Source organism: Scophthalmus maximus, chromosome 9 (assembly GCF_022379125.1).
Source record: "Scophthalmus maximus strain ysfricsl-2021 chromosome 9, ASM2237912v1, whole genome shotgun sequence".
In the NCBI taxonomy this organism is placed as follows: Eukaryota; Metazoa; Chordata; class Actinopteri; order Pleuronectiformes; family Scophthalmidae; genus Scophthalmus; species Scophthalmus maximus.
In genome coordinates this window covers 8,747,689-8,771,075 of record NC_061523.1, presented here as the reverse complement: position 1 = coordinate 8,771,075, position 23,387 = coordinate 8,747,689, and the positions used below count along the sequence as shown (strand labels likewise).

At 45.9% G+C, this 23,387-nt stretch overlaps 1 protein-coding gene across 1 annotated transcript in view; it reads left to right on the top strand.

Moving 5' to 3' along the window:
- The window catches only part of gria1a (glutamate receptor, ionotropic, AMPA 1a), a 72,202-nt gene that overhangs the window by 13,790 nt on the left and 35,025 nt on the right, over positions 1 to 23,387 (top strand). The window contains 4 exon segments of the mRNA XM_035649781.2: positions 12,848 to 13,087; positions 16,674 to 16,858; positions 20,355 to 20,408; positions 23,168 to 23,326. Of these exon segments, the coding sequence (XP_035505674.2) occupies positions 12,848 to 13,087; positions 16,674 to 16,858; positions 20,355 to 20,408; positions 23,168 to 23,326 (638 nt within the window).

Here is a 23,387-nt window from a genome sequence, read left to right as displayed (position 1 = left end):
TGACTTTGTCTCGGTGACGGGCATGTGGTCGCTTCAGCCGGACGCCAATTGTTTGCGTTGTCTTTCCACTTTGAAACCTGCCTGGAATGCAAACGCATGGTCTTCTTTTCCGTCTGCACGGGCTCGCACGCAGTCACGGGGGTTTCAATCCCCGCTCACACACGAAAACAAAGAAGTGGAAGCAACATGATGCAGTTTTGTGTTCGAGCATAATGGCCTTGTGCCTGAGAGGTTTTTAATGGAACGTGGTATTCAGCGGTGGCTGCCACTGAATGTTGAACACTGTCACTAAAAGGGACATTTACTCTCATCTGTACAGCACTGATGTCCCCGTACTGTTGTGTAATTTACCATCAGCTTCCTACCCGTTCACAAAACCAGACTTTATGAAGTTCATCCTGTCCGGAGTTGCCTTCATAGTGTGAATCATTCTGCAGGGACAACTTTGAGAATAGGATAAGAGCAGTGTAAAATATTTAGAAATATATATATATGTCCATTTTGGACTCAATGGCGTTTACCTTCTGTTGATTTGATTTGTTTTATCAGTTCCAAACTGTCATTGCCATATTGGGTGAAAACGTAAAAACAGATCTTTTTTCAAAAGAGAGACGAAGATGCACTACACGAGTCTGAGTGTTCAGTTAAATACCGCCAGTGTGCAGGATTTACTACAGTATATCCAGTCTGTTTATCACCCGGTATGTCAGAAAGATTCACAGTGGAGGGAGAAAATGACACCTCTCCCCGCCATGTGTCGCTTGTTCCAAAGGAGTGTTCAGATGTGGGAGCCTATGGAGACGTATCTGTGAGGGGAACCGGAGGGCTCCGGGGCTCGCTTATAATGAGTCAGATGAGGAAAAAACAGCCTATTCTTGGCTTTTTATTTAGTAAGCCTCTGTGGCATCTCTCGCTCTCTCTATCCTCTGGCATCTGTGTAGGATGTCTTGAGTGAGTGACAGTTCACCTCTGTAAGTGTGCGTGAGTGTGAAAAGCAGCGGGTGAATGGCCCCTTGTGCACAGGGATGAATGGGGCTCCGGATGAGGGTGATACTCATCAGCTGGCTCCTATGACTAGCCACTTCCTCCAGAAGCAAGCCCTTCCACCACACACACACACACACACACACACACTCTCACTGGCACCTGCCCAAGAGCAGGGGTAAAAGAGCCGAGGTTGGCGGCGGAGGAGGTTGGGACGACTAGGGCAAAGGTGAAAGAGGACACTAAGAAAGGGGGAGAGGAGGAAAAGATAATGAATAGAAACATTAAATAGTTAATGGCGAAGCGATTAGTTTTATTTCCCGCCTCTGGAGACATCAGGGTTGCGATGACGCCGGCAACACTGTCGGCATGTTGCGAGACAGGGTAGTGGAACTAATCTGCAACTCTTCTGTCTTGTGTTCTTTCTGCCTTTCAGCACACACACACACACACACACACACACACACAGACACAGACACAGACACACACACACACAGACACACACAAGTCCTAACGTGGTGGAACACACGTGTTTTTTTCGTGGATCTTGCCTCGTTTTTCCTACATGTGCCAGTGTTTTCACATGTTCAGTGGAAGCACTTTACTGGACTGGCTCATTTTACGTTTCCTGTGGTTAAAAATAACCACGGGGGATGCAGTGTGTACATGGAGAATATTAGTCACTGTTCTCCTCAGTTAGATATCACATTACCATAATCTGCTATTGACTTGGTTTATAATAAGGATGTCACTGAATCGCTAGCTTCGTGCACAATCCCCTGCAGGCTCACGCCTACAATATCTGCATTTCTCTTTGATATCCTACACGTGTGCGGTGAGATTTAGTCTAAATATTTGCACCCTGCAACAAAATGTACCAGTTCAGGGTTTTCCTGTGTATTTTTGAGTTAGATTGAATTACCAGTCACTAACTCACATTTGATTTAGTGTCCAATCCAGCCGTCCTGATGATAAACCGTTCATTAAGACTAATTAGTGTTCATGGAAAAGACAATTTGTGGTGTCAGTGTGATGTGGCCAGCAGTATTTCCCCGGGTCTCCGAGGGTCAGTTAAAGAGGACTGGAAGAGGATCTATGAGGCAGCCGTGATCAATGAACCGAGCACCGCACGGAGGCCGGACCAGCCGATCGATATCGCACAGATGGGGGAGGGGGATGCTTCCCTCGGGGCAGTCCTGGAGGACAGATATGAATTGCTGTCGGATGTTGGGACGTATGTACGCCTGTGTCACAGAGAGAGTGTTTAGGGAGAGGTCAAGTCCAGGGGTGGTGGAACGTCGGTGGTAAATCAAATCCTGCATTGTTGGATATAAGCTCTAATATCGGTGATGCCAATGGGCTTCCTTTCAATAACATGTAATAAAAAAAACAATGCTTTTGCGGTATTGGATGTATTTATTATGTCACGGGCGGAATTGGAAGGTGTAAGGCTGCGATCAGGTTTTCCTCAAGAGCGCAAAACGGCTTTGCTCTTTGCAACAGGATTGTGATGCCACAGGTAGATGATGAGGAAATATTGAGGGCAGATGCTGATATTGATGCTGATGTTCTGATAACCCATTGTTTTGTGTAAAGACAGCCACCCCTCATTAAGAAGTATTTAACAGAAAAGTTGATGTTTGCAGTAGAGAGAATCGTGTGGATGCATGTGTTGAGTGGGATGACTCCACATAGACATATTTCTTCACGTACCTCTGCCAAGGAGGTTGTGTGTTATTCCCCAGTTTGTATTAGTTGATTGTCAGCAGGATCACGCAAAAAGTACTGAACCGATTTGCACCAAACTGTGGAGAGACAGGGCCGGGACCGCCGAGAACCTTTTACATTTTTTGATGCAGATCCAGTGAAGGGTTGGGGGCCAGGAATATATATTTTTCATCACTTCCATTTCCTCAGCATTTGTAAATGAATAAAATATGGATATTGATGCAAAAAAATTCATACATTTATTACATATACAGTATCTATGAGTTGATACATTTTGGTGCAGATCCAGAAAGTAATCTGGATGTCACAGATATTTGTACGATCGTTTGGTCTTGGTGTAGAGGTTTATTCTCGATGGAGTTTCATTCTAGATTTATTCAGCGATAACGTCTTGTTCACCAAATATTTGCAGAGATTCGAGAACGCCCTGTCGTCCCTCAGGTGTGACAAGGCAAGACACAGCACATTAGGTTGACCGCTCCTATTTGAAAAAGAGAAGGTGTATCACTCTTTACCTCAAAAAAGTAATGTGTCATTACCTGGTCAACCAAAGACGAAAATATTTTTTTTCAGTTTAAAGCTTAAACATCAGATGTGTTTCAGTGTATTGACATGTAAAATACATTCTGTGTAAGTCATGTCCTCCTTTTATCCCTATAGGGAACCACTGTTTCAGGCCCAACCCCCACCCGTGTGCTGTCATGTTCCCAGAACTCAGCAATTACTCTAATGAGTACAATGTTCTCAAAAATATGTTCCCAGTTACTAATAAACCAAATCCACAATTTAACATGCATGGAAAAAATGTGTTCTGTGTCTAGTGCAATGTCAACCTGGCTCAAGTTTTCCCTCATCAGTCCAGTATCATGACCTGACGTCCAAATAGAAGTGTGTGCAAGCATGAAACTCCTCTTCTCCACACACACACTCACACACACACACACACACGCACGCACAATGGTTAACAAGAGACAGAGCTTGTGCAGATGCATTTAATGTATTATTCAATGCACCACATCCAAAGCTATCACTCCATGGAGCTATAAGCATAAATATGTAATAATCACCTCGCAGAGGGGGAAAGAAAAAGGAGAATGGAACTGGCTCTGGTTATAACTTTAAATGCTTAAAAAGTACTGAGCTCACCATCGGACCTTCCCGGAGAAACTAAAAAAAGAAATATCCATCTCTCTGTTTGTTTCTATCTTTCTATCTGTACGCCTCTTTTGCCCCACGCTTTCCCCAAACAACACCCCAGAAAGGAATATCTCTGCTGGGGTTCAAGTGTTAAGAGGGAGGGGTCGGGGTGTGGGGGTAGACGTGGTGGCCAGTATCAGTGATGCTCCAGGGTGTTGTATTTTGTAGTGTTAGGACTGTGTCAGTCACCGACGTACAGCTGGGGTACGACTGACTTCCACAGCGCACGTTCAGGGGCATTACTGTGTGTGTTCAGTGTGTTATTGGAAAAGGCGGACGGATAGCAGATCACCACTCCCTCCTGACTGTTTGGGACATGGCAGTTATTTGTCTAGGAGAGAACAACAACAAAAAAGGAAGAATAGAAACTGATGGTGGTTCTCTTGGGCCACAGTCTGGCAGGTGCTGGTTTGATGAAGGAGAGGGGCTGTGATTTTTTTTTTGTGTGTGCTTGTGTGCGTGCCAGGGATAGAGAACGGCCCTTAGCAATCAATGCAGATCAGCCAAAACTGCTCCCCCAGCAGCAGGGTGATAGAGTGTGGAGCAGATGGGGGGGGATGGAGATTGTGTTGTGTTTTTTTGCAGAAGAAAGGCATGAGTGACGTGCACGGAGCAAGGTCGAAGGAAGAGACAAAAGAGAGACATGGAAGGAGAAGACAAGCAACCTGTCATTTAATCTCCTCGCCCTCTGTTACGGCCATTTTCTCAGAGCCACTTAGACGTAACCCCAGGAGCCAATCCAGCACCTCGATGTGAAGACGAGGAACCCAGTGCCGCCCGTCGCTCTCCAAGTCAACGCGCACGCATTCGTGGCGGCTGCGTTCACTCAGTTTCTAGTTGTGCTTCCAGGCCTGCTCCGAATCCCTCTCTGTATTCATGCAAGCTCACCAAGTATTTAAAACAAATCTGTCATCTCTGGGGGTCTGAGCTGAGACGTGCGGGGCTGGCAATTAGAAAACAACGTGTTTGGGGATGAGGCCCAGGAATCTGTGCTGCGGGGTGGAGGGACGAGCGCCGCGTGTTGGCAGCTGTCATGTTTTTTGCAGCGAAGACACAAGCAGAGTCCCTCTTTTGTCGTACAGTACATCTAAGGAGCCCCAGTGTACTTTAATGAGGAACACAGCCGACAAGCATATTAAACAGTGCCATGTAATGCAATTGCTCTTACAGTGACAACAAAAGGCTGCCGTTGTCATCCGCGGCGCCGCGCAGACGCTCGGATGCTCGCGGTGCTAAAAGACTGCCTCGCCATGACAACAGACCTGCAACAGTTACTGCGAGTTGAAGACGCAAACACGACGAGGAAAACAAAAAGAAAAACAACAGCAGCAGAAGACAAACACACTAATATGTGTTATTCCAAGGGGGTTAGCTCTAGTGCCAACCTTGTGATCAAGCCAAATTATTATTATCAATAATAATAACGACAATAGCCTTATTTGTGTAGCAACAATAAAAACAACAATGAAATTAGAATTTGTTGACATTAAAATTCATAAAAGAACATTTCAAGAAGGGATTTGAAAGCAGTAACACATGTAGCACTTCACCTGGTTTGTCGTTCCAGAGACACAATCGCCTTTAGTCGCCTATCGGGCTCTAGGAACGACCAGAAGACCACCAGCCCGGGCTTAATGGATTCCTTACATTTTGTACAAAGTTAATTTTACAGTTTCCCAAATGATTTCCCAAAGAGTTTAATGCATCACCATAAATAATCGGTATTGTTATATAAAATTACATCTACAGGGAGAGAGGATTTTATCCATATGCGTGCGTTATCCATGAGTAATGTACTACTCCTGAGTGGATTTCAGTTGCAGTGCTGAAGTTGTTTATCAAGAAAGGTTGCACTTTTGCTGGTTCCAGCTCCTCTAACGAGACAATATTCTGCTCTTCTCAGTTCCACGTGGTTCTTAATGGAGTATCTTTGAGTAGTGGACAGTTGCTTTAAAAATACATTGTACTGAAGGACGTCATTGGAGTCTTGGGAATGCTGAGGGGCATTTTTCAATTACATTCGACATATTTTTGGATTTTCCACTCGGGTCCATTACGAAACACTATTTGTCAGTGGATTGGCAGGAACTTGCGAAGAAAGTTGTTCATTTCTACAACGGGCCCTAATGAATTGGCACGCGGGCCGTGTGTCCGCCTAGTTTTGCTCCGCACATCAACCTCCCTCGCTTCCTCTGTCAGAGAAACGAAAGAGTGTGAGCGGGGACCATCCCTCTGCACCTGTCGACGCTGATTCGCCGATGGGGGGATAATTGCGAAGGGATGCTTGTTAAGCAGATAATTGCAGTTTCCGTACCCCCTGAAAGGAGTTGGTCTGGGCCAGGTGTCTGACCCGCTGCCCAGGTAAGCATTTATCCAGCCCGCGGCTCGGGCCAGATTGGCCGCGTGGTGAGGAACGGCGAGGAGGCGCGACAATGGCCCAGCATGAGAGGGTTAGAGAGTGAGACGCAGGACGAGAGAGAGGAGAGCGATGTTCGGAGCCGAGGGGAGTGCTCGCACACCCTCAATTACCCATTTAATGAGGCGATGCAGTGCCATTGTTTTATTACTTAGAGGAAATAGGAGAAATCTAGATTTCACCGCGCGGTCCCCGTTTCCCACTGCTAGGCTGGCATCTGCTCCCTTTGTTCGCAGCAGTCTTCCCATCATCTCCTCTCACTGACACTAATGCTTCTGTTTGGTCTCCTCCCCGGCAACCAGCTTCGCCTTCTGTCTGCCCACGTCTACATTTTCACGACACGCTCTGCTTTTTGGCTCATCGCCTTATTAACCTTCCATTATCCCCGTTTCAGCTAATGAAATCTCCCGTGAGCATCCGACGCTCACCAACATTCATCTAGGAACTGTTTGGCCGGTCATCTGCTCCGTGCTCCGAGCTCAGTGTCTCACTCTCAGCCTCCTTTCCGTGCCTGTTTTTTTAATATCCTTTCCATCTTTGCCTCAACTATTACTTTTTTTAGCTGTTTTTTCCTCCACCTTCTGTATTATTGTCTTTTTTTGCCACACACACACACACACACTGGTTGCAGCAGTGTCACAAACACAGTTTTATTGCTCTTCCACAGGCTCTAGATCTCCCCAGAGCTTGAGGAGCTAAAGCTGTTTATACTGGGGAACAGCGAGTGCACCTCTCTGGAGCGCAACACTCCATGGGGCATATGGGCACTCTGGAGAGATGGGAAGGCAGTGAGGCAAAGCCCACCAAGCCGCCTTCAAAGAAACTACTTAAAACCCTTCTAAACAGAATATGCATGGATGAAATAACCTCCATGCTGTACGCTGACCCGATATCACCGGCGTGTGGGTTGAATAATTTTTTCTCCAGAGCAGATTTCAAGGTGGTTGTGGGAGATCCCAGAAGAAGAAAAAAATCATATCTGGAGACATTCATGCAGATCCACGTTGGTGCGGCGTCCCAGGCCCCTGGGTCCCCTTTTCCTCGGCACGGGAGATTGATTGCGCTGCGCGCGTCATGCTGTGTTGCAGGGGCTCGCGGAGGAAGGCCTCCCCCACCCCATCGCCCGAGGGATTCTTCACAAGCACAAGCTGTGCGAGACTCAGCTCTTGTCAAAATCAGCGAGACATTTTTTTATGTGCAGCGTTGACGGTGGGTGTAGTTTGATAAGTGTATCAAGCGTGCGCGCGTCACATGTGAGTCGGGTATCGACCTCTTTTTCTGGTCCCTCTCATTAACATAGCAGATTATCCCTCTGGAAGATGGATGGGACCAGGGGGACCGCAACACGCTCTCTGTTTTTATTACACACATCGTCTGACAGTTATTAGCCATGGGTGGCTGAGTGGAGGATGATTGTGTGTGTCTTCCGCTGTCTGGTGTCAGATGTGTACATCTCCGCTCAAAGTGCTCCGCGGTTGATCGAGTGACCCTTCACCCTTGCGGAGGTGGTGTATATTACTGTCTGATGTGACAGCAGCCTCGTCGCTCCCATCACCCCTCTCGTGTTTCAGAGGGATACCTTAAAGTAAATATGAAAAAAAAAAAGATACAGTGGCATTGTGAGTCCTACACAAGGAACTGTGCGCCAGCCAAAATGAAAACCGGCTTTAATATCTGCACTATATAAGAAAGGAAATGAGTGGAGAAGAGAGATGGGAGATGGCATGTAGCAGAGGCCTCCTGGTCAGACACATTCCTGGGATGTTCTGCTTCATTAATCTGGAACTTAACCCCAGGCCCGTGCCTGAAATTGTTGATATAATCACCCGTACAGGTTTGGATGGTAGCACATGGAGGGGTCTCTGGTTGATGGGAATGTCATTGGGTGTGCAGGTGTTTGTTCGGGATTAGATTAATAAAAATCTGTACAATAGTTGTCGAGAGGTCTTGACCTAAGTGGCAACCGACTGATTGACCAGCGGTGCCTTTCTTGGGGCCAAGCTACTGCCGGCGTGGCCAAAAATGCTAAAATTGAATTAAAATGCCTCAGGGTTTTGGACCACTTATTGAAAACAATAAGGTTGTTCCCCTTGGGCTGTGTGAGTTTGCCAGGGGCATTTTCAATGAATTCTGACATTGTATTGACAAAATGAAAAATGTAATAATGGGGAGGAAAAAAATTGATGAATCTCTTTTTCAATCAGTCTTGACCGACACAGAAATCGGATTTCACTTCTTCAGGCATCAGTCCGAAAGCTGCGGTCTGGTGTTGCAAAGGTGACATTGGATGGACGTCATGTGTGTGTAGCTGTAGGAGTGAGGCTCAGTGTGTTGCTCTGGGAATCTGACAGGGTCACGCTGAGGTGGAGGACAGTTAGGCCGGAATCAACTGCTCACTCTTCCCCTGAAAAGTCTGTGTTCATCGATGCCCCAAAAGAAGAGAAGACGATCTCATTCCGTCAGATAACGGATTCATTTGGACTTTGACAGTTGACAAAAGTACTCAGAGAAGAGAAATTGCACCTAGTTGATAAGTGGTCAAGAGGAGCAACGAAATGAGGGGATATCTTCATTTGTGGAGTCACTGGACATGTCAGTCCACAGTATTGAGGCACCGTGTGAAGACCTTTACAGATGGCTGAGCAAGAACCCTCCAATCAGCACGCTCCCTCCAGCTGAACCCAGTTTCCTGCTGCTGTGAAATTCCCTCTGTACTGCTGACCTTAATGTTGCTCTGGATAATAGCATGCACGTCCCAGGGGAGAGGAATAGTAGAAAAACTCTGCTCCGTGTGTGTGTGTGTGTGTGTGTGTGTGTGTGTGTGTGTGTGTGTGTGTGTGTGTGTGTGTGTGTGTGTGTGTGTGTGTGTGTGTGTGTGTGTGTGTGTGTGTGTGTGTGTGTGTGTGTGTGTGTGTGTGTGTGTGTGTGTGTGTGTGGCGCAGGCACATAATATATATAATGTCCTTGTCAGAATTTGTGGTTGGCATGTTGTCACAGTAAACCCATGAGTCTGGAGTACATGTGTTTACTGAACCAACATGCTCACGAGACCTTCCCTTTATTGATTCTCGCGAAGCTGGCTGTGTTTCCCCCAAAAGAACATTTGAAAAATAGTTTTGTGACTGCCCATGGTAGAATTCAGTTCAACTATATTGATTGTTGTGGGGATTTTTTTTTATTTTTTGCAACATTTCAAGCAACACAGATCTATTTAGAAATGAATCCCACATTCACACAAAGGAGCAGCTCTGTGTTACCTCAGTCCTGCACACAGGTTAGTGAGCAGCTCCAGCGGGGAGGCAGGCGGCAGGCGGCAGGCACAAGGGCACCTTGGCGCTTTTCACTTACACATCCCTATGTATCTGGCAAATATTTATTTTAATTCAGTATTGACCAGTCAAATAGTCCCACTTTGATATTTTCCCTGTCCCCCAAGCAAAGAAAAATCAATCAGTCAATATTTAATGTATTTTCTTTCTTTTAATTCTGAACTGATCAAACATCGCATCAAATTTTACAGCCTCATCATTTCTGTAACGATCGAGTCAAACAAGGACGGAATTTTTTAAGAGGGAACCAGTGATGCTTCAGAAGCAGAGTGTGATTTTTGTTCTGGACTTTTTAAAACATTCATATCTAGTCGGAAGGATGCAGGTCTGCCTGTACCAGCCCCCCCACCCCCCCAGCAGCCCTCCCATCATCCACAACTTCAGATTCAGGAGCAACTGTCATGAACACACCCTCTTTGCAGCCGGCACAGACACGTCTGTCATTTCATATTTGGCTCATGCTAAGCAGAGGAACAGCTGCGGGGCACAGGAAACGGAGAACAGGGAAGACAGTAGCTGCGTGAGTTGCTCCTGACAGCCCCCCATGTTGTGCTTGTATCAGTCCATGTAGGATTTGAGTTTTCCCTCTGGTTTCCCGCTGACCAAATCTCTTTGGCCACGCACCACATGCAAATCCACTCATTGTTCATTCATAGGAAAAGTTTAGAACAGGTGAATATTTCAACCCAGGGGACGGTTCCTGTGAGCGTCCCTGCATCTGCGTGCGTGTGCCGGCGGATTTTGGTGACTTTTGGAAATTTGGTATGGTTTGTTTTGAGCGTAAATGAGAACGTGGTGCAGCGGACGTCTGCTGCAAGTCTTCCATTATTTCCGATATCATCGAAGTATTTGGAAAAGCCAAGTCGGTTCTGCAAATTGGCCAATTCCTCAAGGAGGAAAGCTAATTATGAGAAAATGTCCAAACACTCACACTATCCACTCCATCTTTCAAAAGTCCTTTTAGCAGCCCTGAGCTACTGTAATCCCCGCTGTTGACCTGGCAACCTGCAGTCCTGCCGCCATGGCAGCTGCAAATGTGTTCGAGGAGACGCCGAGTGCCAGGATGGACAGGTGTTGCTGGGGTCCTAAAGATCACTTCAGCCGTCTCAGCCCCCTGCCTCCACACGTGGAGCACTCCGACTGCCGAGTTACACTTGTGTTCTGTGTAACGCTCATGTCCAATCAGAGCAGCACACGGTTCTCCTGCCAGCAGGATGTCCACGCCACATGGCTGGATTATTTTATTTTATTTTGCCAGTCAGTGTAGGTGTAGGTATGAAAAATGACTCGTATTCAGTGAATCGTGGTAACCTGCTGTAGGGCAAAGTAATGGGACACTGCACAAAAGTCAAACAAGCTCTCATTACCTTTTATCCCCGCAGAACACGGGGACCACCTCTGAAATTGCTCCCAGAAAATGGTAAGGGGGGAAATATAATGTGTGTGCTGGTGGAAAGCCATAAGTGAGAGGGTCCATTTGCTAGTGAGAGCATGTGCGGACCACGGAGGGAGGATAGGGCTGTTACTGAGTCAGTGTGGCGAGGCGCAAAATGTCTATTTCCAGGTTTTTTTTTTTAAGTAGGGTGAGTCACCATGCTTTTGGAGCACTAGAGGCTGCATGTGTGTGTGTGTGTGTGTGTGTGTGTGTGTGTGTGTGTGTGTGTGTGTGTGTGTGTGCGTGTGCGCGTGTGCGCGTGTGCGCACGCACATGTATTTTTATGTGATACCATGTGTCTCCCTTTCTCTCTCTCCCTCTGTCTCCGTCACACACACACACAGACGCACACACACGTGCATGCCTGGAGGGTGCAGGTCTGTGACAGGTTAGGCGTTTTGGGTACGGGCCACCCTCTCTCTGTCTTTTCCTCAGCTCCTGGCAGCGAGCTGGCCCCCGCACGTGGGACAGGCGGCCACTTCAATCTGTTTGGTAAATACTGAGACAAGTGAGGCCCAACCATCATCACCAAAGCACAGAAAATTAGCCCAGGCCAGACCTGCGTGTGCAAAGGTACAGCATGCTATGCTGAAAGCACAGAGAGGATATACTGTACCTCTGTCAACGTGAACTCGCTGTTTCTAAGATATTAAAGGGTGTGAGGAGTGACAGGCAGACAATGAGGGAAAGAGAAATGGACGGACTGAGGGAGAAAAGCAAATGAGGGATGGGAACGGCCTCCCGCTGCCAGTGAAATGTCATTGGAACCCTGGGGATGCATTGATTAACCTCTCTACTCCTAATCTGCCTTCACCTCCTCCACCTCTCACGGAAGGCAAACAAACAGACTGGTGGTACACAGATGGACCAAAAGGCCAGCTCATTGCATAAACATGCCATACAGTGGCAAAAGCACAGCAAAGCTATTTTCAGCTGGAACTTTGTTGAATGCTTCTATACTTTTTTTCATTTTTTATTTATTTAATTGAGTTCATAGTTCAATTGTAGTTCATTGCAATATAGGGTTGCAAGTTAGCTATATTCATAACCAATTAATTTGACTGTTATTGTTTGTTAGTCTGGCAACAGGATTACACAAAAAATACTCAACAGATTTCCACAAAACTTAAAGGATTGGACATTGGCCAAGAAATAAGCCATTCATTTATGAGGCTGATCCAGACAAAGGGGTGCAACCAGGATTCTTTACTATTGTAAGATTTTTTTTTAATTCCCACCAACTTACAAGGAAACAATTCATGAATGATGAAATATAAGGGACTGATATCTAAGAGTGTGTGGATTTACGGAGACTGTTTGGTGGAGGTATGCGCTCTTCTGAGTGCCATTGTAGTCTTCCCTGTTTATTGATTCACTTCATTGACTCGTCTATAAAGCATCAACACAACAGCAAAATATCATCATCATGATTTCCATAGCGACCAGGTGATGTCTTCACATGCTTTTTTAATGCTTTCTTTGTTCAAATTTAGAACCCCAAACTAATTTATTCTAATATATGACAGGGAAAATGAAGCAAATGCACACATTGGTGAAGCTGGACTTAACAAGATGACTCACTATTTGACTGATTTAAGATGAAATCCATTACATATTTGACAATCTGATTAAACTTTTATTGGAGATTGTAACAAGTGTTATTTGGTTGATTATGTTAAATCAACTGTGCCCAGGGAATAACTAACCTCTCGCCTCGTCTCCCCTCTTTTCTCTTCTCTCTCTTTCTCTCTCTCACAGTTTGTTCCCAGTTCTCCAAAGGCGTGTACGCCATCATCGGCCTGTATGACAGGAAGACAGTGAACATGCTCATGTCCTTCTGTGGAGCGTTGCACGTCTGCTTCGTCACGCCGTCCTTCCCCATCGAGACGGCCAACCAGTTCGTCATCCAGCTGAGGCCTGAGCTCCAGGACGCTCTGGTGGGTGTAATCGACCACTATGGATGGACCAAGTTTGTCTACATGTACAGCTCTGATTCAGGTGGGAAGCTAAATTTATTCCGCTTTTATTTGTTTTTCATAAATCATACTGTATGGTTGGAGTCATTTTTGAATTGGGACGTTTTTTTATTTGTAGTCACATAATCCTCATTCACCTTTCAGCATCAAAATGTTATCTTTGGCAATTTCTCAAATATAAGCAAAATGCGGAAAAAGAGTCGGATCCTGCACCAGTCGGTAAACCGACCCCCATTAGTCGTCTTCAGATTGCCATGGCGACAGCAGTGGGGATCAATCGTAGCCATTGTGCAGACATGAGCGGCAATCAGAACATTTCTTTTAGACCACCGTTCTTGTACAGACAACGAACACATAAAAGAAGTATTGACCTGTAGTGGCTGGCAGATAAATCTCACAATGGAACAAAAGATAACGCTTTTCACTGAGCAGTCCTTCGTAGTAACGCAAGAGTCAGTAGAATGTCAAAAAAAAAATACAACACAAAGACTGCTGTAGCTTTAAATCGAGACGTCTTAATAGTGCTCCTGCAGAGGCAGACAGAAATAAAGTACGACACCTGTCAGCCTCCGGCATTTCTCCTCGTCCTCTCCTCTAACCAATCAGCTGTACCCTTCCCATAATACCCTGCCATCTGTACCAGGAGCTTGACCATAATAGGTGGATTCTTGTTTGAACGCTCCCAAAAGCACGCATACTGTAAGTACGCGTGCGCTTTTTGCAGATGCAAATGCTCCAGCATGGGGGCTTACTGCAACTTTTATCTGCTGGTGTTTTTGACTTGTGTGAGATAGACAAGCAAGCTTAAGTCAGCTTTAAGAGACAGATGTCATCATGTCACTCGTCACGGCAAACTATCCAGTGTTGACGAGGGAGATTTCACAGTGGCCTCTAGCCCTATTGATGTGCGATGGCAATGGCGTCACACACGTCCCACAGATTTTTTTAATCTTCTGTGATCCCTTCATTATCCACTCACAAACTGTTGGGTTTGTGCGTGTGTATGTGCGTTTTTGTGTGTGTGTGTGTGTGTGTGTGTGTGTGTGTGTGTGTGCGTGTGCGCGTGTGTGTGTGTGCGCGCGTGTGTGTGTGCATGTGTGTGTGTGTGTGTGTGTGTGCAGGGTCACCCCTGTGTGATTGAGTGGTGGGATGGAGCCACAGGAATCCATTTCAGTAGTCTTCTGTTGCCTGGATACTACGCTGCAGTCACCTTTCCTACAGCGTTATTTTAAGCCTTTAAGAAAAATCATATTCAGCTGTGAGGAATTCGTCTGGTGTGTGTGCGTGTGTGTTTGTCTTGGTCATATCACCAGTGAAGAGGCCAGATTTCTACTCAAATAAGTCACTTTTAGATATGTGCTTTTATCCTTTGTTTGAGTCCATTATCTGAAGTGGATAAGGACTTAAACATATACTTTATACATTATCACTTCACTGCCATCTCCAGAGCTTTAACGTCTTCCTCTTTTTTTTTCTTTTAACATCTGTCTTGCGGTCTTACCGCAGCATCTGCTAATAAAAGTGCCTCTTGTTTTTTTATTTTATTTTCAAAAGCCAAGAACAGGAAAACAAATTTGATAGCCCATTAAGCCTATCATAAACAATATTCCGGAAAAGGTTTCCCAACGTGTTATTATCTCTCCCCTCGATTGCCTGGTTCCCAGGTCTCCGTGTAGAGCCTCTGGCCGAAAGGCTGGTTATGACAGCCAGATTCTATTATGATATTATTCTCTTCCAGGATGCCTTTGGAGGACCATTTTTACCTTGGCTAGTCCTGCAAGCCTCCCTGTCAGCCTGGCTCTGATTTATAGGGGAGCGTCGGGGCACACAGCTACATTTAAAGAAGCGAGAGGATATTCAACGCAAACACAGTGAGGCAAAAAGAGGGAAGGAAGGGAGGGGAGGAATAAAGAGCAGATTGAAGATGTGGAGAGATGTGAATTGTAGCGGTGAATAACACTGGAGGAAAGTGGACTGCAGCTCCGTCTGCATAGTGTTACAGCACAGAACGTTTTCAACGCAAAGCGTTAATGAGATTCAAGCACTCATTTTAGCGTGTCTTGACTAGTATCCTCAGGTGCTGGAACATAATGTACACAACACAGAACCGGTTTCACAAACTAATGAACACGTACAGACAATAGGAGAGGGGGCAAATTATTCAAATGGGAGCAAGAAAAGGATGAAATTGACCGCTTCAGACACGGAGCTGTCCGTGGTGCTGAAACTTCCCCGTTACACCAGGACTCGGCTCCATTCGAAGAGGGTGTTAGTCCATTCACCTCAGCATCCACTGACCGTATTCACGGCCATGATTAACGGCCTCCTATGTTCACAGCCACCGGTAAACCTGTCAGTACCAAGGGTTACAATTATTCACTCGTGAGCAACAGTGAACGGAAATTAGCGCCGTGAAAGGTGCCGTGTGTCCCGACGTGCCTGTCCACGAATGCATCACTTTCCATTCGACGCCCCCTGCTTTTTCCTGTCCGTCCAATTTATTTACATATTCTGTATTGTGGTCATATGTGGAGGGGAAACACCATCCATCTTTTTATTTCCTTAATGACCTGGTGTCAGACAGGCAGCATGAATTGCCTGGAGAGCAGCTGGTGTGCATTCTAATAAAGCCCGGCAATCATCTCTCAGAGGTTGGGACTGCATTTCTCATTCTTTTTCTGACAGGCTCTGTGTTGTGTTTGTCGTTGTGGATAAGCCATTTTTACATTTTGCTCAATATGCATAAAATGCCTGTGTGAATGTGAACAAACAAGCTTCGAGGATATGCAAAACGCATCGTGTATAGGCCCACAGTGGCTTTAAAAGTGTTTGCCAGCTTAGTGTAAAAAACAAAAAAAAACATCATGTCTTCGTTTACATTTCTAAATTTTGTAATTGCGATAATTCATTTGGGTAATGGCTGCCAGTCTGCTGCGGGTGAAATTACTTTATTTACTCTGTGGAACAACTGCGGCTGCCAGCTCGGAAGGAATCTGATTGGTCTACTGCCAACCGCAGAGCAGCACAACAGTGAGTCAGATTGTAAATCAGAGCTCAAGATCAATGTGTTCTCTAATCGCCTTTTATTTCCTGTCTTAGCGCGAGCCCCCTTGCTCATTGGCCGCGCCGCCTCTTTCTTTGTGATGCTCAGCTGCCGCGGCAGCGTATCGGTGACAGTGTAATTGAGTAGCGGCGCCTGTAATTGGTGCTGGGAGGGCACAATGCTGGCCGTGAGCGTGTAGTCCGTGATGATGCACGGGCTGATTATCTGTTAGTGTGAAAGTGGTGATTATTCAGCCCGGCGCTGTACGAGCTGGGAAAGCACACCTGTACATGTCAGTGTGTTTGATGGACCGTCCCACAGGCTAGATTCTGATGGATGAGCATACCAGTTGTTTTAATGTATATTTTAGATCCCAATAAAACTACATAAAGTATTAGGTTGACCTGCACATCATTTATACGTCATGCTGCCTAATAAAATCTAGTATCACTATTACCAACTAGTCAGAACTTTTGTTGTAAATGCCCACAGATCCAGTTGAACTTTAGCTCATGTACATTTCCCATAGAGTTTCAGCTCTTCCTCCTCCTCTCCTTCTCCCCAGGCCTGTCGGTGCTGCAGAAGGTCCTGGACACGGCTGCCGAAAGGAACTGGCTGGTGACCTCGGTGAACGTGGAGACCATGACGGAGGCCTCATTCCTGAAAGTGTTTCAGGATCTGGACAAGAGGAAGGAGGGCCAGATCATCATTGACTGTGAGACGGAGAGGCTCACCGGCATCCTCAGAAAGGTAAAGAGCATTTTCCGTTTCGGCAATCATGGGGGAGTAATGTAATCATACTGGAATTTACACCATAATGACATTTCCGTCGTTTTAGCCTGCACATTATGTTTTAAAAGGCTTCCCCAGAAAGATATGCTGAACACTAATGAAAAATACTCTACTAAGAACAAGGCTGTGCGTGTTTAAATTTCAGTCAGACGAACAAAGAAGAGAGGCAGTCAGGAAAAAAGAGGGGGTGTGAGTGAAAAGTGGGGGCTGGTTGGCGGTCGGCTCTTGTGTTTGGTCTCCTGGAGCATTAAGGACAGGAGCGATAAATAACACAGCGTTGGCATTTGGAGTCGGCAGTTCTTCTTTGATAGCATCATCACTCACTCACCACTGTACTATTGAAAGGGAAAAAAGGATCCTGGTATCCTCCCCTGACCAGAGATTGTCCAATCACAGCTTAGCAACCGTAACTAGGCATGGCAGGTCTGGCTTTGGATTTCACTGCATGTTGGAAGAGGTGTCCATGGGGCTGCAGTCGGAGTTCGTCTCAGCATTAGATCTTACTTGTCGCCTTACCGAAACCATAAGCAGAGCAAAAACTGATTAAACAGTGTGTTTGCTGTGAGGCTACCTTTCTTATTACTGGCAGTAGTAACCAAGCAGTCAAAGGCCAAGGAGCCTATCAACAGTAGTTTTAATGTCTACTCGTGACCTGAGATATTATGTAGGTAGGAGAGCTAAACAACGACATGCAATGTGCTAACAGACTAATCTTGCCTTCCTCTATACTAACTATCTGTAAGTCTAGAATTAATTAATTGGACACCAGTAAGTCAGCCAGAAATGTTACTTAACATTTGCTGATCAGCTTGCTAACACGCAGCCAAATAAATCTGCAAGCGACGGTTGTCTTTTCAACAAGCCTGCTTTTTACTACCTCTGTCTGAAATCAAGAACAAGTTGCCTTAAAAAATGACTAAACACCAAAAAGCACGTGTGTAATTCTTCCAATGAATAGGTCAGCTGATTTCAAGAGCTCCAATTTGTCTCGCCTTGGTTCAAACTGTGCTTTTCCTGTTATTACGAGTCAAAATGTCAGAACAAAAATGTTTTTTACAGGCATACATCAGCAAAGTAACTTAATACAACAAATGTATTTTTGCCAATTGTATGATTGATAATTTTCAGACAGGTTGTAATTGTTGTGCTGCACAAGAAATAGCACAGGTGCACTTTATTCATGTTCACACATCAGACACACACACACACACTGTGACTGTGTAAACACATTTAGGTCACCAGGACTTGAGTGCTACCTGGACCACACACACACACAGACACACACACACCTGCACGCACACACAGACAGTCCCCATCTGTTGGTGCAGGCTACGTCTGCTCTCTCTGAAGGTTATTGATGGCCCCGGCGTCTCTGGTTAAGGTTATTGCATGAGTTCCTCACCAGTTTACAGGAGCTGAGCCCCGAGAAGTTCTCTCCATTCAGACGGCCGCCATCAATCACCCGCATCTGCCTCCGTCTCACTTCTGCCTCTCCTGCCCTTTAAACTCACTCCTGTGTTCATCTCACGGCGTACAGAGATTCTCACGCGATAAAGTCGCTGACAGTATCCGCAGGCCGACTCCTCACGTCGGCCGACCGTTGACGTCCCCTCCTCGGAGGACATTTATCGTGACAGGACATGTACCTCCGTGTGTGTTTTCCTACACAGTCCAAAAAATGACCCGTTCTCTTGGGGCTGAACTCTGAATGACTCTTCAAATCGGCATGAATAATTAAAACGTTCCTCACATCCAAAACATTTTCCATTTGACAGTCCGCTGAGGCATTAATGTGTGTGTGCCTTTCCCCCTGTTGTCGGGTGTATTGGTGTCAGCGCTGCTGTGCGTCTCTCCTCCTTCCCCCTAGATTTTTTTCTTTCCTTGCCCGGGGCTCAGCCGCGGGGCCCGCCTTGTGCCGGGGTCACCATTAATAACAAATGCCACCGTCTGTCATGACCTACAGCATCATTGGACACACACACTAACACACACAAGCAAATGAGTGCACTCGACAAAGTGTACACAGGAGAAAATGTTCACGGAGAGGAAGAGGAGACGGTGAAAATTCTTTATCCTCCGTGCTACGGCTAATAATTGGATGGTGCATGGCTTTGAATTAGTGCTGTCCACTTATTTTATGTGACTGCCTGGTATGCTGTGAGGACACAAACACACTCTACACACAGGAGAAGTAGACATCAGCCCAGAGTGCCACCAGCCTCTTTGTTTCTTTTTTTTTCATTTTATGTCTGCACATGTCAGTCAAAGTGGATAAACCACTTCTGGCGCTGCACCACCCGCCTCAGTGTGTTGTTTAAACTGCCCCGACCCGAGGTGCTCAGCTGACCTGTGTCGCCCGCAGACGGAGAACGACAGCAGCGCAGGCGAGAGGAGAGACGGGGTGTGTACAGTAGGCGTGGGAAAGGGGCTTGTGTACGGTTCAGCCCCGACAGACTGCATTATTTGATGATATTGTTAGACCATGAGGAGTGTGAGGAGGAAGAAAATTGTTTTTTTATTTAGACATTATATCAAAGATCAAACCCGAGCTCTCAGGAGAACCATACTCGGTAAAAAAGAGTGTAGGAGGGGGAGGGAAGGGAATATAATGATGTGTACAGTATTATATTTACAAATGAGGTGACTAATTGCAATTTTTAATGCGAAGGTTTCCTTCGCATTAAATATTCATTTATTTATTCATTCATTTTCAACCACTTTCATTAAGTCAATTGACCCCGCTGCCTATTTTCATTTAACTGTTTATCCTCTCTTTCTTCAATTTTCAGCATGGTTTCTCTTTGGGTGTGACTTGCCTTTATGTGTGGTTAGGCATTGTATTCCTAACATTTGAATTCATTCATTCATTTAGTATTTGGACATATAAATCGCATTAGTGGTGCGTTTGTGTGTTGAAGATATAATGTCTTTTTCTGCTCTCGGTGAGTGGGTGTCTGGCCCAAGGCAAATTCAAATGCCTCACAGTAACACGTTTCATCACTGAAAAAAGAGAAGAGGATGGGAGATGGGAGAAGGAAACGGGAGGCGATGGAGGGAGCGGAGATGAGGAAGTGGCAGAGGATAGGAGATGTTTCCAGCTGACTCCAGAACTGTCATTTTCTTTAAGCTACTTTGTCTTCAAGAAGCTGGTAATCTGTTAATGTGCAACCGAACAGTTTAAAGCTGACAATTGTGAAATGTGTCGCCCCTTTTATACGGCACGCTGTTCAGTGTTCTCTTTGCTCTGATTTCTTGTGAACCTGGTCTCTGTCTGTTTTGCACAAGGTCAAGTACTGTACGCTGTACCAGGCACACTGCTGAGACGCCGTTAAAAGCCTCCCCTCACTCTATTAGACTCTCTCTCTCTCTCCCACACACACACACACACACACCAACTGTGTTTTTGTATCACGGGCATTTTATTCTCCATTTCTCCTCTACCTTTGTCTTCCAGATTGTCGAACAGGGCAAGAATGCTAAGAGCTACCACTACATCCTGGCTAACCTGGTAAGGAATTATTATTTATTTATTTATATATATATGCTCTGATTCCATGTTTTCTATGCTCTTCTATTCCGTTTTCCTTCTCAGCTATACACCACGTGTTCTTTCCCCGCGCTGTCATACCTGCAGACATAACAGCGGGGCAGCAGTAGACTTACAGTGAAGCACAAGTGGGAAAGCCGTGACAGCCAGACACAGAAAAATCTATGCAGACTCCCCGTGACAGAAAGGGGATCAGGGAGCCAATGGATGCAAGCTTATAAACATTAGCTCTGTATATAAGATCATTTTCTCAGTGCGAATGGCAGGTAGGACCCCCACAGCTCTGTTCCGTCTCGCTAAATGCAACCAGACGAAGGGAAAATGGACATCAACAGAAGCTGTAATAATAACAGCATTAATATGCAGCTGCTGGCGCGAACAATTTCTCACTGCGGGGGTTTTTAGATTAGCACAATCTCTCTTGTCTGGCCAGTTTGCCAGATTTAATTTTAAATGATAAGACTTGCAGGGTAATAACGGCTGATTGGCAAAGTGGCTACCGTCATTTATAATGGGCCCGTTAAAAGGTTTGTGCAAAAAAAGAAACTTTTTATATCCCTGCACCTTTTTCATAATTCCCATAATGTATTTACTTGTCTGTACATCTGCAGCTGTCTCTCTGACCATATTACATACAAAGAAATATACAACATTCATTGCATCTAGATGTCAAACTGGCACCAGCATCGCGGACCAAACCAATTGCTTCACCAGGCCACAGCTCGCTCACTCTTCGTGTTCTGGACAAGGTGTTGCCTCGACAGTCTGTGCGTATGTTCAGCGTTTGTGGTGAAGAAAAGAGGCGTCGGCGTGTCCAACTAAATGTCACGTTAACATCGCTGCCAATCGGAGCCAACCGTCGTGCCTTATAAACACGGGGAGGGCCATTGGTTTCGCACGTACCTGTCGTATCATCGATGTGCGGCTCCCAGAGCAAAGAGCAGAGAAACTCAGAGAGGTCAAAGTTCAGATCACACACAGTGGGGAGTGTGACTTCATCCCCTCCTCAGGAGGCCATTACTCCACGACGCCTTTACACAGAGAATAGTTGGTCCCTCCACGTCCAGAGAGGAAAGGCTTGTTTCTATAGTAACCTCTTCAGCTGACTGCGCTGCATTAGCTTATACATGAAGCAGGGAAAAGGAAGACTGCTCGGCTGAGAAATAAGGACACCTGGCAACACACGCATGTACATCAGGGAGACAGCGGTGAGAGGAGAGGGGGAGGCTGGATCCTCTTCTTCGCTTCCATTCGTGCGTTCACGAAGAGCAAGAAACAATTTGAACTTTGCTCTCGTTAACACACCAGGTCACCTCTGCCTGACCTCGTACCCCCTCGCTGTAGGCAAATGACCGATCAGAGAGAGTAAACAAGTGAGACTTTTGCCACAGAAGTACGGTCAAGAGAGAGCCAAGGCTTCAACTGAAACATGAAACGAACGACATCAGAGCAGAGAAGAAAGAAAAAGGGGATGGAAAGGTGTGGGTTGTCAGCCAGACGCCTGTCGAGCAGGAGACGATTCCAGCGAGGCACCTTCTCCTCTCATCTGTCAAAACTTTTGCTCTTAAATCTTCGACAAATCTTCTCTCCCCCCTCTCCCTCTGCTCCCACCCATCTCCGTCTCCTCCTCCCCGTGCTAACCGGCAGCCCGCTGAGACTCTGAAACTGCCTCTCCCACCCTGCTGTCTTCCTCCCTTTCTAAAAAAAAAACACGCTTCCCCACAAAATAGTCAGAGGAAAAAAGACAAGTAGGAGATACCATTACAGCAAATCACTCCTTTCTCCATTCAGCTCCGCCTGAGGTATCCCTTGTATTGTTCACAGTAGCCCGTAAGGGTTTGATCCTGCCGTTGATAACGGTAGCCAATGACGACTCTGAGTCTATCAGTGATTTGCCGCGGACTGCTCCCTCCATGAAATGAGGTTTTTCTATTTTCTTTCTCACTACTCTTGTCCCTGGGGAAAGACTGGGATGGAGTCTGCTCAATGGGATAAACTCTCTGAGTGAAAAAAGAAGGATTTGTCATTTTCATTATGTGATTAACCCTTGCACCCTGGATGGGACGGTTCAAACAGTTACCACGATGCTCTCTTCCAAATCAGTCCCTGGTTTCTAACCTTTTGGCTACTCGTCCTACTTGTGACCCCTCGTCAGCGCTTTCATATGTTGGCCGGTCTTAGAGGCACAAGTGAGTAATTCTACTGGAAACAAAAGCAATGCTTCAGAAATCGATTTTCTTTTCCGTTTTCATATCCTGCGTTCCAAGGGGGGGCAAAAGATGAATAAATGGATAAGAACTTGGTTGAAATACCCAATACTTTGACAGCGTCAGGTCTCTGAAAACCCTTCAAATGAAAGAATCTTTAAGGGAATAATTTCTCTTTTGACTTTTGAAGTGCTCACATTTGAAGTCCACTTTGAGGCATAACCTTTGAGGAGGGGTTGCAAGTAGACATTGATTTGTTTTTAGGGGTCACAGTATGATTGTCACTCCAGTGGAAACACTGTCTAGTCGGGCGATTAGTAGACCTAGTAGTCCTGAATCTGAATCCTTCTTGAATGGAAGGTCTCTTGTTTTTCAGTTAATCGCCCACTGCTTGGCATTTTGGTGTGTTTCTTTTAAGAATCTGCTTTGCGCACAATAATCACGCACTGTGCACACGTCTTAAAGTGGGATTTATAACAGATTTCCCCTGCCCGCCCTTCTGCCCGTCCTCAGGGTTTCCTGGACATCGACCTGACGGACCTGAGGAAAGGTGGGGCGAACATCACCGGCTTCCAGCTCGTCAACAACTCGGCGCCCGGCGTCAGCCGCGTCGTCCAGCAGTGGATGGAGTTTGACAATAAGGACTCCAAAGTGCCCAAGAGTGGACTCAAAGTATTTAACCCTTATTGTCTCCTGTCTGCTCTTCTTTTATTTTTCCTTCCACTGACTCGAA